This window comes from Mycteria americana, unplaced genomic scaffold (assembly GCF_035582795.1).
Source record: "Mycteria americana isolate JAX WOST 10 ecotype Jacksonville Zoo and Gardens unplaced genomic scaffold, USCA_MyAme_1.0 Scaffold_39, whole genome shotgun sequence".
Lineage (NCBI taxonomy): Eukaryota > Metazoa > Chordata > Aves > Ciconiiformes > Ciconiidae > Mycteria > Mycteria americana.
Window position 1 is genome coordinate 1,141,467 of NW_027445626.1, and position 17,687 is coordinate 1,159,153.

Below are 17,687 nucleotides of genomic sequence, written 5' to 3' on the forward strand. Positions count from 1 at the left end.
ATCCTCAGGAATTTTGACTATTTTCTGGGGTTCCTGCTGGGCTGCAGGCTGCCTCCCCACAAGGGCACAGCTCTCCCATGGCATCTCTGTGCCCCAGGGAGGAGGGAGCCCCATGGAGACGAATATTCGGTGCTAAGGCCATGGCAATGCTGCTCATCATCTCTATGTGGGCAGCTGCAATGAGTCCTGTGTGTCCCTGGCTGGGAGGGGGGAGCTGAGATCCTCCTCAGGTGGCAGGGAGGGCTTTGGAGATCTGCACTGAGAAACTGGATTCCTCTGCTCTCAGCAGTGTCCCGTTTCTTCTCAGGGGAACATCGGGGTGTGATCATCACTCCTGCAAGGAAAGGGCAGCTGAGACCAGGGCTGATGGAGAGAGCAGCTCTCCATGCCCTGCACTAAGGGACAGTCCCTTTGCCTGTCAGCACCCACACGGTTTCACTTGGAGTGCAAGAGGAATGCCAAGGCTTTCTGCCTTAAAAACACTCCTCAGTTGTGGTGAGGCAACTAGAACAAAATACACAAACCAGAATCCCCACAGCTCTGCTCTGCTCTCAGGTGAAATGGGAGCAATAATGCTGCAAAGCTCATTGGTATCGAAGGCGGATTTAGTCCGAGATGGCCCTGTGTTCCTGCTTACCTTTTGCTGTAGGGCAGGACCGACACGTCAAGAGTCCACAGCAGAGCTCCCTGCTCCCAATGGCACCCTCTGCCAACACCACGCAGAGCTCATAAAAGGGACGTGACAAAGGTCTACCTGAAAGGGGCAAGGAAGTCTGGGGGGTTTCCATGAGAACTGGAATAGGTTTTGCTCAGAGAACTCTGCCTTAACTTCTCACTACCTTTTCCTCCTTGGACAGGTGCCCATGCCCAGAAGCAGCAAATGTCCAATGCCAGCTCCATCACTGAATTCCTCCTCCTGGCATTTGCAGACACACGGGAGCTGCAGCTCTTGCACTTCTGGCTCTTCCTGGGCATCTACCTGGCTGTCCTCCTGGGCAACGGCCTCATCATCACCACCGTAGCCTGTGACCACCACCTCCACACCCCCATGTACTTCTCCCTTCTCAACCTCTCCCTCCTTGACCTGGGCTCCATCTCCATCATTCTCCCCAAATCCATGGCCAATTCCCTGTGGGACACCAGGGCTATCTCCTACAGAGGATGTGCTGCCCAGGTCTTTCTGTTTGTCTTTTTCATTTCAGCAGAGTATTTTCTTCTCACTGTCATGGCCTACGACCGCTATGTTGCCATCTGCAAGCCCCTGCACTACGGGACCCTCATGGGCGGCAGAGCTTGTGTCCACATGGCAGCAGCTGCCTGGGCCGGTGGTTTTCTCTATACTGTGCTGCACACTGCCAATACCTTTTCAATACCTTTCTGCCAAGGCAATTCCCTGGATCAGTTCTTCTGTGAACTTCCCCAGATCGTCATGCTCTCCTGCTCAGATGCCTACCTCAGGGAATTTCGACTTCTTGTGTTCAGTGGTTTTGTCTTTTTGGGGTGTTTTGTTTTCATTGTGCTGTCCTATGTGCAGATCTTCAGGGCTGTGCTGAGGATCCCTTCTGAGCACAAAGCCTTTTCCACGTGTCTCCCACACCTGGCTGTGGTCTCTCTGTTTTTGATCACTGCCTTGTTTGCCTGCCTGAAGCCTCCCTCCATGTCCTCCCCATCCCTGAATCTAGTGGTTGCTGGTCTGTACTCGATGGTGCCTCCAGCAGTCAACCCCCTCATCTACAGCTTGAGGAACCAGGAGCTCAAGGTAGCAGTCTGGAAACTGATGACTGAATGTTTTCCAAAAACTATAGTGTGTCCATCTTCTTCAATGCATGACTCATAATGTCACTCAGTACAGGCCCAGCCTTTCTTTATTAGTTTCTGTGCTTGTCATTCTTGCTGGGTGGGCTTTTTTATTTTATTGCTTTTTTCACTTGTGATCATGTTGTCCACAAAGAGATATGGACACTCCACTTCTGCTTCATTATCTACCTCACTAGTGTGACCCAGCAACTGGGTAAATAAGGAGCTATACTCCTTCTCTAATTGAACAAAATAAATGTACTTGCGTTGTCTGGTCTGTCTGAGACCCAAGCAAGTAAAACAGAACCAAATGTTTTTCCTCATTGGTTCCCTCCCAAGTTAGAGGGGAAAAGAAGGACCTAAAAGCTTCCTTGGAGACAGGGCAATGGGGCAATCATGGAGTCCCCCCTACCTGGAAGGGAGAATGTTCCCAGCCCTTAGACAAATCTCTTCCTCCTCTCTCTCATGACCTGCATGGTGTTTGTGCTTGGGAAAACTCTCATCATCATGCTGGTGGTGGCAAACCGGCATCTGTACACTCCCATGAGCTGCTTCTTGGGGCATTTGTCTTCCCTGGAGACCTTCTACAGATCCAGCACCCTGCCCCAGGTGATGGCCCACTTCATGACTGGGGACAGCACCATCTCTGCTCATCACTTTGTTAGTACTGTTTCCTGCACATTTGGCATGTACGGAGGGTTTACTACTGGTGACCACATCCTATGATGAGTAGCGGGCTGTGTGCCACCCCCTGCTCTCTACAAGACTCATGAACAGGGACATCTGTCTCCAGAGGACAGCTGCACCTTGGCTAGGGGGATTTCTGGCAACTACAGTAATCATTTCAGTCATGTCCCAGAGAGAGTTCTGTGGCCCCACTGGAGTGGACCACTTCTTCTGTGAATTCACCCCATTGCTGGAGCTCTCACACAGTGATACCGTGACACTCATGCTCTTGCCTTTTAGAACATGCTTTTTAGATCCCGTCCTCCCCTTCCTGTTCACATGGGCATCCTGTGCATGCATCAGAGCTGCAAAGCTGGGGCAGATCTCCCATCCAGTATGCGCAGGCAGAAGGCCTTCTCCACCTGCTCCTCTCAGCCCACTAGTGCCACTGTTTTCTATGACACCCTCATCCTTGGGTGTGTGTTGCCCAGAACAGCCGTCCTGAGAGAGTTTGGCAAAGCCCTTTTTCTACACCATCCTCAGGCCCCTGTTCAATCCCCTCATCTACAGCCCGTGGATTAGAAAGGTTGGGGGAGTGGACACTGAGAAAAACACTCAGGAAAGCTGTGAGCTGCACCGAGAGCCCATGGCAGCTGTGGGCCTGCAGGAAGAAATCACTTCTGGTTCTCTTTTGAACCAGCCCAGAGGACCTGGACTGGCATGTGCTGTGTCCTGGGCACTCCCCTGGAAGCATGGGACATGGAGAGGCTTTTGGTGTGGGCAGAGGCAGAGAGGTAGGTGCTGGTGGAGCTGGCTGGTGTCATCGTGAGACCTCTTTCCAAAAAACATTTTGGAATAGCCAGAGAGATCAGAGAGGTTCCAAGGTCCTCAGAAAAGGCAAATATCAAACCTGTCTTCAAGAAGGGCAAGAAGGAGGACTTCGAGACTGACAGGCTGGTCAGCTTCCCCTCAGTCCCTGGGAAGGTGATGGGGCAAGTCCTCCTGCAGCCATCTCCAGGCACTTGAAGGACAAGAAAGAGGTTGCTGAACCCATGTGGGAGGTGAAAGACGGACATGTTGTGTGCCTGGACTTTTGCAAGTCCTTGGATGTGATCTCCCATAGTCTCCTTAGAGCAGGCTGTTGGCATCTGGACTGAAGAAGTGGATCATGTCATGGGTGGGAAGTTGGCTGGACTATCAGGAACAACTGCCATTAGTGGTACAAAGTCCTCCGAGGAGCCAGATACTAGCAGCATCCCTCAGGGATCAGCAAAATCTCATAAAAAATCATCCAAAACCTAGCAACCCTGGAAATTAAGACTTTTTCAGCTGTTACATAGCGTTCTTTTTCTGCACAGGTTTCAACTTTTTTCTAAAATTGACATTCTGGGCTTGAGTCAGTTGTTCACACAGAGGTGGCCATTGCATCCAAGATACCCTGGGGTAACTGAAGCACCTGTGTGGGAAAGGTAACCCAGGAACCCTTCTGGTGATGAGCTGGTTTGCAGGCAGGGTACCTCTGGCAGGGCGCAGGGCATCGCCTTCCTCCAGCGCTGCTGGGTGGGCTGTGAAGAGGCTGTGAAGAGGACTTTCAAGCACAGCAGCACAATGTGTCCCCTTGGATGCTGGCTGTGAGGTCACTTCTGAGTGGTCAGCAGTGGGGAGAGAGATATTCTCAGGTCAGGAAGGTCATGCGAAAGCTGCCCCCAACAAGATGACACATTTGGGGAGGTGAGGAGGAGCCTGGGCAAGAGAAATGGGAGATTTGGGTGAGGGAAGAGAGGCTTGGCCAACAGACACAAAAGGTTTGTAGAGGTCAAATGGCTTATAGTGATGTTGCTGTGAAAACACAGACTGTGAAAACATTCATGTTAAGCCCTTACACTATCTCTAACCAGTAACCTTCAGCCCTAACATGACCCCTAAATGCTACTCCTACCCCTGACAGTAATCCACTGTCACTAACCTACCTGAGGTTAGGCTATCCCTAACCTAAAACCTTACGACTAAGCGAAATCCCAAACCCATAGTCCCTTATCCTTACTCTTATCCTCTTACTCACCCTAGCCTTTAACCTTAGCATTAAGATCCTAGCCTTAATCTTAGCCCTGAGCCCAGCCCTAAACAAAACCCTAGCCCACAAAGCTTGCCCACACCTTAAACACTACCAGACACCCTCACCACACCACCAAACCTTCCCCCTAGGCCTTTGCCTAACCCTTAAGCCTGAAAGGTGAGCTCTAAACCCAAAGCCCTAACCTGAACACCTAACCCCTGAAGCCCTCTTTCCCACGCTCTGACCCACTCATCACCGTCCCCTCTCCTCACCCTTACTTAAGCTGTTTGGCCCCTTGGGGCAGGGCAGGGATCGTGAGGTCTCGGAGCAGTCCCATGGTTCTGGAAGAGGAATGTGAGGTGACCTGTATCTGACCAGCTCATAGGCCACAAGAAGGAGATGGGTGGGAATGCTATGGTGTGGTCAGCTGTTCTTCAGGGTCTCATGGCACAGGAGGAGGCACGTGGCTGTGAAGGTGGCTGTGAGGTCACTTCTGTCTTTGGAGTTGATAGGCCAGCAGCAGGAACATGGCTGGGAAAGGCACTGTGAGGTCACTTCTTTCGGAAATAGCTGGTAGCTCAGGCCTCGACTCATGGCTGGAATATGTGCTTTTAGGCTCACATTTGCCAGCAGCCCTGATAAGGCAGCAGAAGGCACCTGTTTGGCACACTGATTATGAGATCCCCTCTGCTGAAGTTCCTGGGCGCTGTGCAGTTGAACATGTGTATCCATGACCCAGAGGAGGCAACTCTCACCATGTTTAACGTGAACAAATGCCGGACTCTGCCCCTAGGACAAAATAATGCTGGGCACAGGTATAGACTGGGAGAGGAGTGGCTGGAGAGCAGCCCTGCAGCAAGGGCTCTGGGGGTGCTGGTTGACAGCAGGCTCAGTAGCAGTCAGCAGTGTGCCCTGGCAGCCAAGAGGGCAAACCGCATCCTGGGGTGCATCAGACACAGCATGGCCAGCCGGCCAAAAGAGGGGATTATCCCGCTGCATTTAGCAATGGTGCAGACTCACTGTGAGTACTGTGTGCAGTTCTGGGCCCCACAATTTAAGCAGGATGCAAGGTACTTAAATGTGTCCAGAGGAGGGCAACAAAGCTGGTGAAAGGGTGGAAGGAATGTCCTGTGAGGAGCGGCTGAGGACACTGGGCTTGTCTAGTTTGGAGAACAGGAGGCTGAGGGGCAACCTCCTTGCTCTCTACAGCTTCCTGAGGAGGGGAAGCGGAGAGGGAGGTGCTGATCTCTGATCCCTGGTATCCAGTGACAGGCCACGGGGGAATGGTTCAAAGCTGCGCCAGGGGAGGTTTAGACTGGAGATTAGGAAGCATTGCTTTACCAAGAGGGTGGTCAAACATTGGAACAGGCTTCCTAGAGAGGTGGTTGATGCCCCATGCATGTCACTGTTTAAAGAGGCATTTGGACAATGCCCTTAATAACATGATTTATCTTTTGCTCAGACCTGAAGCGGTCAGGTATTTGGACTAGAAGATCATTGTAGGTCCCTTCCAACTGAACCATTCTATTCTATTCTATTCTATTCTATTCTATTCTATTCTATTCTATTCCATTCCATTCCATTCCATTCCATTCCTTTCCATTCTATTCTATTCCATTCCATTCCATTCCATTCCATTCCATTCCATTCTATTCTATTCTATTCTATTCTATTCTATTCTATTCTATTCTCTGTAGCTGTACAAGGTGGATCCCTCCAGCAGCTGGGCTCAGACACTCAGTCTCCTCAGTCGCTGCCCCTGGATACCAGCCTCCCCAGTTGCAGGCACCTGGACATACGAGCCCCTGAGGCCGCAGCCCCATTCCAGGTGCTAGTACAGAACACCCCAGTCACACACACACCCCCTTCCACACACACTCCAGTCTCTCCGTTGCTGGCACTATTGACATAGGGGCTGTCTGACCCCCTGCTCCAATTGCTGCACTCACACCCCTGTGCTCACATGTTCATGCAGAAAAGGGATTGCCTCACACAGGAAAGAGTTAGAAATTAAGTTTAATGAGAAGACAGGACAGACGGCACTGGTCGGGGTCCTCCCCTAAACTTCCATAATAAGTCCCGTGCAATCCAAAAATGCTCTTCCCTGCATCCCATAACATGTCCTACACCCCTAGGCAACAATGCCCTTAGTGCAAATGCTGATCCAGAGACCTCCTCTCAGGGACTCATCTTGATGGGTTTCACACATGGACAACGGGGCTGATGGCTCTCCCAGGGCAGCCCTGGAAGGAGCTGGGACAAGGTCTTCATTCCTCAGGAGCCTGTAATTTGGGGTCCCACCTGCCACTGTGCCTCTGTGCTCTTCTGGGTTTGTGGGGATGGGCTCTTGATGAGCTGCTGGCTCTCCTGTGATGGGTCTGGGAGCAGCTGGGGCAGGGTATTAACTGACTTACTCCTCCTGCCATTGTTAGTGCCTTCTTGGTGTGTGCAGATGAGCTTCTTATCACTTAACCAAAAAACAATCCAACAAGAACATCAATCTCCTGAGGCTTCTGTATTTGCAGGTTACATACATATGCATTGGTGTTATTTAACATATGACAGCAGCTCATGGGAATTGCTGTCCAGAAATGCATCATGATTAGGGAAAAGCTGTGTTGTTGCACGGTCAACGGCTTCGTCCAGGGCCAGTATCACAGTCTTGTTTCTAAGACTGTAGATGAACGGATTTAAGAATGGGTACAGGACAGTGTTCAGCAAAGCTACAATTCTGTTTGTCTCCAAGGAAACATCCTCGGAAGGACGCACATAGGGAGCAATGCAGCTCCCATATGCAATGGCCAAGGTGGTGAGATGGGAAGAACATGTAGTAAAAGCTTTTTTCCTCCCAGAGGCTGCTGGCAGGTGTAGAATACAGAAAAGGATGCCCATGTAAAATGCCAGAGTGAAACATAGGGAACCCAGTATGAGACATGATAATAAAACAGAGTCTATTTTCCACAGCAGGCTGGTGTCAGAGCAGGACAGGTTGAATAAGGGGGAGTTGTCACCAAAAAAATGGTGGATCTCGTTCGAGCCACAGAAAGTCAGCTTGTAGAGGAGGACCAGACGGTAACTCAAGACTGTGATGCCTATGACCCAAGCAGCAATGACCAGGTGGACGCAGAGGTGAGGCTTCATGATGGCAGCATAACGCAAAGGCTGGCAGATGGCAACATAACGGTCAAAGGACATGACAACAAGTAGAACCAACTCGGTACAGCCCAGGGCAAAATAGAAACAGGATTGGGCAAAGCAGCTGCTTAGTGAGATGGTTCTCCTACCAGAATCCAGGATCACAAACAATTTGATGCTTGTGGAGGATGTAAACCAGATTTCCAGGAAGGCCAGATTGCTGATGAAAAGTACATGGGGGTCTGCAGGCGGTGATCTACACACACGAGGAAAATGATGGTTGCCTTCCCCATCACTGTTGTCAGGAATAGGAGCAGAAGGACCAGAGAGACAAATAGCTGTAGTCTTTGATCAAGCCCTGAGAAACCCGCTAGGATGAACTCAGTCACTGCAGTTTCATTTTCTGCTCCCATGCTGAATTTCAGTTCATCCTGCCGAGACAGGAGCATGGCAAAAAACAAGTGTGATGATTTCACAGTCTGCATGAAAAGTTCTTCCTTCTCTGCTTCTTCCCTTTCTTGCAGTCTTCCTATCTAACACAAACATAGTCCTTCAAGCAGTTCTCACACCCTGATTGTTCCGTTTGACATTTCAGTTAGAGTCCTCAGGGAATTTGTTGTCTTCTTTCTACCTTTTTCAAACACTCACAGAGGATTCTTTCTCCAGAAGAGAAGATTGTAAAGAGGCTGTTAGCTATTTCACCCCATTCCTGGGAAATTCCAAATTCACTCAGACCTCTTGCAAACATCTGTCACACCTAAGTGCCAAACTCATCTCTTCTATTGCACAAATGCTAAACCATCAAATCAAATCAAATCAAATCAAATCAAATCAATCAGTATGTTGAAAGCTATTCTTTCTGCTTTTCAGTACTTGCCTTTTTGGACGAGGAATCCCTGAGAATCTGTTCATTTCAAAAGAAGTAATATACAGGATCTCTTTTGCAATGCCCTGCTTTCTTCCACAGCTTCTTGCTCTCTGCTTCTTCAGGAAAGGGGAGGGGGTGGAATAGGGACCAAGTATAACTCGTCTTCTTTAGTACGCTAAATAATGACCGAAATTCATCATGATCCCACACAATCTGGCACACAGACTCTCTCATCTGACATCCATCTGCACTGAAATGCACTTGTTTCCAAACAGTTGCTCATTGCTATTACTATCCAATGTCCTGACCTAAATGGAGAGCAAGAGAAGAGTGTCTGGAAGAGGTTTGCAACCTTTCTTTGGCATGCCAGACATAGGTTGGGAGGAACCAGCCTCTAGCGTTTTGTCTTGTCTCCCTTGACTACAGAGGGAGCCTCGGGAAAACCAGTTCTCACAGGCACCTGCAGTGAAGTAGATGACAGTCACTATTCAAGTCTCAAACCACTGATTTATTAAGCTATTATTTTTTAAATCAGAATCCACATCTAACAGAAGGCAGCACAAGAAAAAGATATGCAAGAAAGACTGGTGTGTTTCCCTTCATCTTTACATTTGTTTTCAGACATAGAAAGGAGCAGAGCAGATGACTCCCAGAGTAGGAGGATTCAAAATGCAAGGGGAGAAGAGGGAGGGGAGGAGATGGTGGGTTTGAAGCAGTGAAAGAAAGCTTCTCCACAGACTGTGTTGTCCCCTCAGGCTCTGTCCCAGGGCAGAATGGGTAGCACTTCCACAAGGAGTAAAATGGGAAGTTCAGTATAGGGCAGCGCTCCATGTTTGCCTTGACATTGTAGCTTGGGGCTCAGGCTAGTCTTAGATCCCAAGTGCCTGGCTTGTTCTTTGCCTCTAGTCCGGCGTAGGGGAACCTCTGCACTGGGTTCATGTGGGAAACTTGCTGAGATTAAACCACTGGCTGTATTTGAGCAAAAGCTCAAGCTCAGTCACCTACAGCGGTAGGACTGTAGTAGATCAGTAGCTGAGCTCCCTTTAGCCGCCAGCAAGTTAGGCACCTTTGCCCCTGGGAGGGGTTTGGGTTTCCTCTCTCCTCAACGGGCAGAGCCTGGCACCCCTGAGGGTGATTCATCCTGTCCCACATTGCCAGTCTCCTCAGCTTGGAGGAAATGCCTCCTTTCTCCCCACTGGCCATTCCTGGAGTCTGGAAGGAGCAGCTGTGGCACATATCTCATTGGAGTTCTGCTCCAGGAGTGTGAAGAGCTCATGGCTCCTTCCCCTGCCTCCTTTCCCCTCTTCCTAAGAGCACAGAGGTCCAGGGGAGGGCAGCTCAGGGCTTCCATCCCCACAGGGCTTCAGTTGCGCAGTGCTCACTTTCTGCGACACAAAGAGAACTCTGAGCTGCAGCAGGAACCTTCAGGAGACTCTTCTATAAACCCAGCAGGCACTGCAGAGCTGGAGACATTCAGGTGCTGCTGAAGACTCAAAGGAAAGGTTATCACATCATGCTGGGGATTACAGGTAGGTGCTGGATTTGCTGAGGCGGGTGGGCTTAACGTGCCAGTGGCTCTTTGCACAGTGGCAACTATGAAGTGAGACCATGTGGCCTGGTACAGTCCTGTCCTGCATGTCTTCTCATTCCAGCTCACTCTTTCCTCTAGAGACCCTCCCTGTGTCCTTGACACTGCTGAACAGAGATACCGGCAGCGTGGTTGTCACTACAGTCAGAGCTGTGGGGCATAAGCTGGTGGGCACTCACACACCTCAGTGGACGTGAAGAGGTTGGGGCAGAGTGTATGGGGCCAGTGTGCCAATACATGTCCCTTATTTTCTTAGCTCTCCGAATCTCTCTCTGTCTCTTTCTCCATCTTGCTTGTATCATAGGGATCAATCTCAATCCCTCAGCTATCTCACAGTTGTCTCTCAGCCATCAACGTGGCATGTGATGTCCAGAGAGCAGTGAATCTGAGGCACCCTGCCCAAGGAAGCACCTTCAGGAACAAGGCATCCCAGTGTAGGTTGGGTGGATCACTCAGTAAAAGGGCTCCTCCATCCCAGGAACTCTCTGGGCTGCCGAGGTGCCTGCCTTGGCCATCTCCATGTCGCTGTAAAAGGTATCAAGTTTGACACGGGGAATCATCGGGACAGTGTTTTGTCTGAGCCGAGTGTTATGAAAACCCAAAGAGGAGGTGTGGGCAAAGTGCTCTCTCTTTCAGCCACAGATGTTCCCTGGGCAGGCAAGCAGGCATGTATCAGGCATTTAGTGGAACCCTGTGCTTAATTATGATCCTGCCCTGCCTCAGCCCCCACTTGCCCTCGGGACACAACTCTGTCTTTATTGCAGTGCAGAATACGGAGCCCTGAGACCTGAGATGGGAATACTGAGGTCCAGGTGCTGTGCTGCTTCAGGGAAGCAGCCCAAATACATTCAGAAATTGAAGGAGAGCAGGAAAAGGTGTTCAGCCAGTGGTCATCACCCCTGTCCTTTTCGCCTCCTCCTCATGCAACATCGCCTTTCCTCATTTGGCTTAAACAACTCAGTTACCTCTTCTCTGGAATTCGGTTTTCCCTGTCCTTCCCTCCCAAGTTCACATCTGCTTATAAGTCTCCTGTCTAACAGACCCTTTGCAGTGCCTTCAACTACCAAGCTAGTAACTGCTGGCCACTCTTGCTCTGTGGAAAGAGATGCACTGCCAGGGACAGAATGGGCTCATCAGAAAGCAAATGCTTCAGGGAGTTGAGAGCGCTAATCCTGTTTCGTGTCCATTCTTCCTCAGTGTGAAGAAAGAGTCTATGGCACGATGCGTTCCCCTAAAGGCTTTTTTGCATGATGGGGCTTTCCTGTCTGGCCCATCTTTCTGCTGCTGGAAAGCAGGACTTGGCTAAGGCCTGTGCTGGGTACTACTGGGAAGAACTTCAAGCGTCATCATCTAATGTGAGCAAATGAACCTTCTCTTTCATTCCACAGAAATAGGCACCTCATTGCGGCAAATCATCGCTCTAATCAGAGGAGGTTCTTCTAAGAAGAGTAGTTTGGCCCTCTCAGAGACCCTGTTCCTGCCCTTTCACGAGGAATGGAGCCCCTAAACCAAGTGTGAATTCAGGCAGATGAGGGAAAACCTCCATGTTGTCTCTGGCAGTCGCTGCTTCCCAGTTCCTTTTTGCAACAAACACAGAAGCGCATGCCCTTCCTCAGGTTCCCTTCCTGCCAAGAGGGGAAAAGAAAGTCCTACAGTGCTTCATGGAGAAAGAGGAATGGGACAACCGGACATCACCAGTGGAGTTCCTCCTGCTGGCACTGCGTAATGTCCCCAAGCTTCAGATGCCTCTCTTTCTCCTCTCTCTCATCACCTACATGGGGACCATGTTTGTTAACATCCTCATTGTTGTGCTGCTGGTGGCAGATCAGCACCTTCACACTCCCATGTTGGTCTTCCTGGGGAATTTCTCCAGTGTGGAAATGTGCTGTACCTCCAGAATGCTGCCCAGGCTGCTGGCCAGCTTCCTAAGCAGGGACAGAGCCCTTTCTGCTCAAGGCTGCATGACACAACTCTTTTTCTTTGGCAGTTTTGCAGGTACCGAGTGTTACCTGCTGGCCACCACATCCTCTGATCGGTACTTGGCCATATGTCAACCCCTGCTCTACGCAAGCCTCATGAACCGGAAACTCTGTCTCCAGCTGGTGGCTGGCTCTTGGCTAGCAGGATTACTGATGTCTACCATAGTCACCAGGCTATTTTTCAAGTCACAGTGCTGTGGTCCCAATGCAAGTGATCATTTCTTCTGTGATTTTGCCCCATTGCTAGAGCTTGCTTGCAGTGACAGCACCGTGCTGAGACTGGTTACTTTCATCATCTGCTTTCTGGATGTAGTCTTCCCATTTGTATTCACATTGGCATCCTATATCTGCATCATAGCTGCGATCCTGAGGATCCCAGCCACCACGGGGAGGCAGAAGGCCTTCTCCACCTGCTCCTCTCACCTTATCGTGGTGACTCTTTTCTATGGTACCCTCATCGTTGTCTAGATGATTCCCAGAACAGCCTCACTGAGGCAGCTCAAGGAAGTGCTCTCCTTTTTCTACACCATCCTCATGCTCATGGTCAATCCACTCCTCTACAGCCTGCGGACCAGGGAAGTCAAGGGGGCTCTTGGAAATGCACTGAGAAAAACTGTGGCCTGCATCGAGAGCTCATACTAGTTGTGATCCACCAGGAATAATCAGGTTGTGGTTGTGTCAAGTGTGGACAACTCGTAAGTGCATATTTTGTGTGCCAGGCATATCTTTACAAGTGCAGAATCTTGGGAGTGTTTGGGGAATGAGAAGTGGGAGAAGAGCATTTGTGTCTTAAAGAAGGATAGGTCTGGTGTTGAAGAGTGTAAAAACATTCCCTGCCTTTCTTCTTTCTTTCAAGTAGACACAACTGGGATGCTGCAAGCGGGAGCTGTTGAAATGCCACACCTGCCCAGGAGTGGGAGAAAACTTACTCTAGACATGCTGATTTCTCTTCCTTTACCCAGCCAAGCTTGAGGGGTGGGATTGTTGCATGTCTGGGATTCCTTAGGGCATTTCCAGATTGGCAGTGAGAAGTGGGCAGCTGACTCAAGCCCTTCCACTGGGCATGTCTAAATGCGCGTAGGTGAATCCCATCCCTCGTGTTCTCTACCCTTTCTAACAGAGGAAAACTGTGAAAGCTAGTCTGATAGGGTCAGCCCCTCAGGAAAAAAAGTAGATCTTTCCGCAGAAGAAACATACACAAGCTGGGTCTCATTTTCCCCATTTTTTAGACATAGAAATCATTACTTCCCCATTCTTTCCTTCTCATAATCTGACCCCCCCTCCAACAATGTCATTACTTATTTGTTTCCCACTGGCTGACTTAGATATTGCAAACTGAGTCCTCCTATTTTCTTCTTTCTTGCAAAATAGAGCAAGGTGAGCTCATGGGACATGACTGAGCCCATCCAGCCCCAGCAGCGGGCTTTCCCCATTTCCTCGGCGGATGCATGTGCACAAGATGGAAATGTTTCCATCATGCTTGATTTGCGCAAGGGCCCTGACATACTCCCACAACACACTTATTCCACTTCCACCCACACACATCAACTCCTTCCCACTTCCAGGCTCAAATCGTGTTTGCAAGAATTTGCTGCACTTCAGAAAAGGCCTTGAGCTTCGTGGATCTTCCTAGTGCTGATGGCAATCTTCCTGGCTCCCTCCAGATCTGATGGGGAGACTTCCTTCCTGTAAGAAGGGCTTTATGACAAACTTTTATGAAGTGTTTGTCTTTCTGTGATTCTGATGTGTGGACAGAGTAGACACAGAAAAGAAAGATGTGCACCAAAATGGATGCTGAGTGAAGTGCCAGTAAGAACCAGGTGAGATACCCCCATGGCTGTGGCTTCCTGGCAAAAAGTGTGTCCCGAGAAGGCATCCAAGCTCTGCCACTGTGGAGTGGGGAATCAGCAGTGTCCATGCCAGCTGGGGATGCAACCAGTGACTTTTCAAAGACCACCCTTCATCTGAACTGCTTTAGAGTTGTCCTTGAGGATGGGGTATGATGGCTTACATTGCAACTACTGATTGAACTGGCATTGCCCAGAGTGGCTATCACAGATGCAAACTGCTATGTTGCAGCTATTGAGATTTAGGCAGAGTCATGTTGGCGGGTTGTTTGTAGGTTGCTTTGTGTTGCTTTTTCTTCTTTTTTAGATACTGATCGTCTTAGGGAAATCACCCAAGCACCTGAAGGATTGTTGAAGGTTTACTGCCAGAAGCCCCAGCCAATGTGCATCTCAAGAAATGAGATGCCAGAGGCCAAGGGGAGGATGGTTTGGGCACTGTCCTGGGATGTGGGAAACGGAAACGTGCTCCCCTCTCCCTGACACCTTGCCCCCAGTGAGGGCTGTGAGGAACTCTGCCAACTAGAGTTCCTCTGAAGTCACAGGGGTGTCAGGTAACCTACATCTAACTGCAGCCAATGTGGTCCTGACAGCTCAGCATTGGATTTTCCATTTGAGCCCAAGGAGTAGTTTCTTTTTGAACTAGAGAGGAGTAGTTTCTTTTTGAACCAAAGGTGGCCAATGGACCACCGTTAGTGCGATGGCACGTGGAGGAGGAGGAGGTGAGGTAGGAGGCAAGAGGAGGCAAGAGCAGAAATCTGGAGGAGGTGTAGGAGGAGGCACCAGGAGACAATAAGAGGAAAGAGGAGGCAAGAAGAGGAGGAAGCAACAGGATGCAACAGTAGGAGGAAAAAGGAAGAGGAGGCAAGAGGGGAAAAAAGGGAGCTCAGGAGGCAACAGGAGGCAAAAAAAGGAGCAGGAGGAGGAGGAGAATGCACTAAGAGGCAAAAGGAGGCCGCAGGGGGAGGAGGAGGCAACAGGAGTCGCCTCTTGTTTCCTTGTCCTCCTTTTGCCTCCTGTTGCCTCCTCCTCCTCCTCTTGCCTCATATTGTCTCCTCCTTCTGGTACCTCCTGTTGCTTCCTCCTGCTCCTCCTCCTCCTCAACCCCCTGTGCCTCCTCTTCCTCCTTCTGTTGCCTTCCCTTGCCTCCTCTTGCCTTCTTTTCCGCATCCTGTTCCTATTGCCTTTTCTTGTCCCAATGTTGCATCCTAGGCCTCTTCTTCCTTTTGGCTCCTCATGCCTCCTGTTGCCTCCTCCTCCTCTCCTCCTCTTCCTCCTCCTTTTCTTCCTCCTCCACCTCCTCCTCCTCCTCCTTCTCTTCTCCTCCTCTTCCTTTTCCCCTTCCTCCTCTTACGCTTCCTTCTCTTACTGTTGCCTCCTCTTGCCTCTTCTTGCCTCCTCCTCCTTCTCTTCCTCCTCTTGTGGCCTCCTGTTGCCCCACCATCCTGTTGCCCCTACTGCCTCCTCCTTCTCCTGCTCTTCTTGCCTTTTCCTCCTCATCATCCATTTCCTCTTGCCTCCTCTTTCCTCCCCTTCTTCCTCCTCCTCTTCCCTGCTCTGCCTCCTTTTACCTCCCTCTCTTTCTCCTGATGGTGCATCCTGTTGCCTCCAGCAGACTCCTTTTCCTCCTCTTGCTCTTACCTCTTGTTCCTCATTGTTGCCTCCTCCTCTCCTCCACCTCCTTCTCCTCCACATACTCCTCCTCATCCTGTTGTCTCCTCTTGCCACTTGCTTTGACCTTTCCTAATTCTCCTCCTCCTCCTCTTCTTCCTCCTCTGCCTAGTACCTTCTTTGTCTTCCTCCTCCTTTTGCCTACTGTTCCTTCCTCCTTCTTTTCCTCCTCTTCTTGCTTCCTTCTGTTGCCTCTACTTGCCTCCTCATTTTGTTGCCTCCTCCTGCTGTGTCCTCCTGTTACCACCTGTTGCCTCCTCCTTCCCTTCCTTCTCCTCTTCCTATTGCCTCCTCCCACTCCTTTTGCCTTCTGTTGCCTCCTCTTCCTCCTCTTGCCTCCTGTTTCCATTTGTTGCCTCCTTCTCTCCTGCTCCTGGTGCCTCCTCTTGCCTCTTCCTCCTCCTCCTCCTCTTGCCTTCTCCTATTCTCTCCATCTCCTTCTCCTCCTGCTTTTCCCTCCTCTTTTGTCCTCTTGACACCTCCTCTTCCTCCTGTTGCCTTCTGTTTCCTTTTCCTCCTCCTGTTGCATCTGGGGACCTTCTCTTTTTCCTCCTTGTCCTCTTGTCTCAAGTGCCCGCCTCTTGCCTCCTTTTGCTTCCACCTCCTCCTCTTAACTCCATTGGCCTCCTGTTGCGTCTTCCTCCTCCTCCTCTTTCCTCCTCTTGTGTCCTTTACGTCCTGCTATGTCCATCTCCATTTCCCTCCTCTTGCCTCCTTTTGCCTGCTCTTGCCTCTTATTGCCTCATTCTCCATTTGTGTCCCATTGCCTCCTCTTCCTGTTGACTCCTCCTCCTCCTCCTTTGCTTGTGGCCTCCTGTTGACTCCTCCTCCTCCTGGTGCCTCCTCTTGCCTCCTCCTCTTTTTAATCCTGTTGCTTCTGTTGCATCCTTGTCCTCCTCTTGCCTCCTCCTTCTTCTGCTGCCTCCTCTTGCCTCTTTCTTCTTTTGGAAGAGGCTGAGGTACTGAATGCCTTCTTCACCTCCTCTTTTACTAGCAAGACCAGCCTTCAGGAATACCAGGTGCCAGAGATGAGGGGGGCAAGTCTGGAGCCAGGCAGACATAGCCCTGCTGGAAGAGGATCAGGTCAGGGAATTCTTACGCAAACTGGACATACAGAAGTCCACGGGCCCTGATGGGATGCACCCATGAGTGCTGAGGGAGCTGGCAGATGTCATTGCGAGGACACTCCCAAGAATCTTTTACCGAGCATTGAGATGGGGATGTGCCCGAAGACTGGAAGAAATCAAATGTCACTGCTATTTTCAAGAAGGGCAAGAAGAGGACCTGGGGAACTAGAGGCCAGTCAGCCTCTCCTTGAGCCCTGGGAAGGTGATAGAGCAGCTAATCGTGGGAAATATTTCCAGGTACATTGTGCTGGTTTTGGCTGGGACGGAGTTAATTTTCTGCATAGCAGCCCGTATGGTGCCATGTTTGGGATTTGTGACCAACGCAGTGTTTATAATACACCAGTGTTGTAGCTATTTGCGGAAGAGTGCTTTCACAGCATCAAGGCCTTCTCTCTTGCTCTCTCTTCCTCCCCAGCAACTAGGCTGGATCTCTTGATGAGGGAGGACCAGGGGTCGTCATTTAGCAAGGCAAAGTTTTACACAGTGCACTGGTGTCCATGTCCAGGTTTTGGTAGGAAGGAGGCTGCACGTGTGACCTCTGTGAGAGAAGACCAAGGGCTGCCTCCATGCCAGACAGGGCTGGGTCCAGACAGCTCCAAAATAGACCCACCGCTGGCCAAAACTGAGCCCAGCAACAAAGCTGGTGGAACTGGTGTGAAAATGTGTTTAAGAAGGGGAAAAATTGCCAGACTGGGATAGGAGTTAGGGGGAAAAAAAAGTGTGAGAAACAGCCCTGCAAACACCACGGTCGGGGAAGAAGGAGGAGAACCACCCCCTCGGTGGTCCAGGCACCAGAGCAGATATTCCCCTGCAGCCCATGGAGAATACCACAGCACAGCAGGTATTTTCCTGCAGCCTATGGAGAAGACCATGGTGGAGAATGTAAGCCCTGCAGTCCGTGGAGGACACAATGCTGGAGAAGTTGGGTAATTCCTGAAAGAACTGTGGCCTGTGGG

The 17,687-nt window shown here is 50.4% G+C and overlaps 2 protein-coding genes and 1 pseudogene across 2 annotated transcripts; 2 read left to right on the forward strand and 1 right to left on the reverse strand.

Moving 5' to 3' along the window:
• The first annotated feature begins 880 nt into the window (after positions 1 to 880).
• Positions 881 to 1,837, forward strand: LOC142403596 (olfactory receptor 14C36-like). The gene has a single exon (XM_075489838.1). The coding sequence runs from the start codon at positions 881 to 883 to the stop codon at positions 1,835 to 1,837; it is 957 nt and encodes a 318-aa protein (XP_075345953.1).
• A 5,251-nt stretch (positions 1,838 to 7,088) lies between these two features.
• On the reverse strand, positions 7,089 to 8,103 carry LOC142403597 (olfactory receptor 6E1-like; annotated as a pseudogene).
• A 3,668-nt stretch (positions 8,104 to 11,771) lies between these two features.
• On the forward strand, positions 11,772 to 12,731 carry LOC142403598 (olfactory receptor 10A7-like). The gene is given in 1 exon segment (XM_075489839.1): positions 11,772 to 12,731. A coding segment is annotated over 1 exon segment (960 nt).
• The last annotated feature ends 4,956 nt before the right edge of the window (positions 12,732 to 17,687 follow it).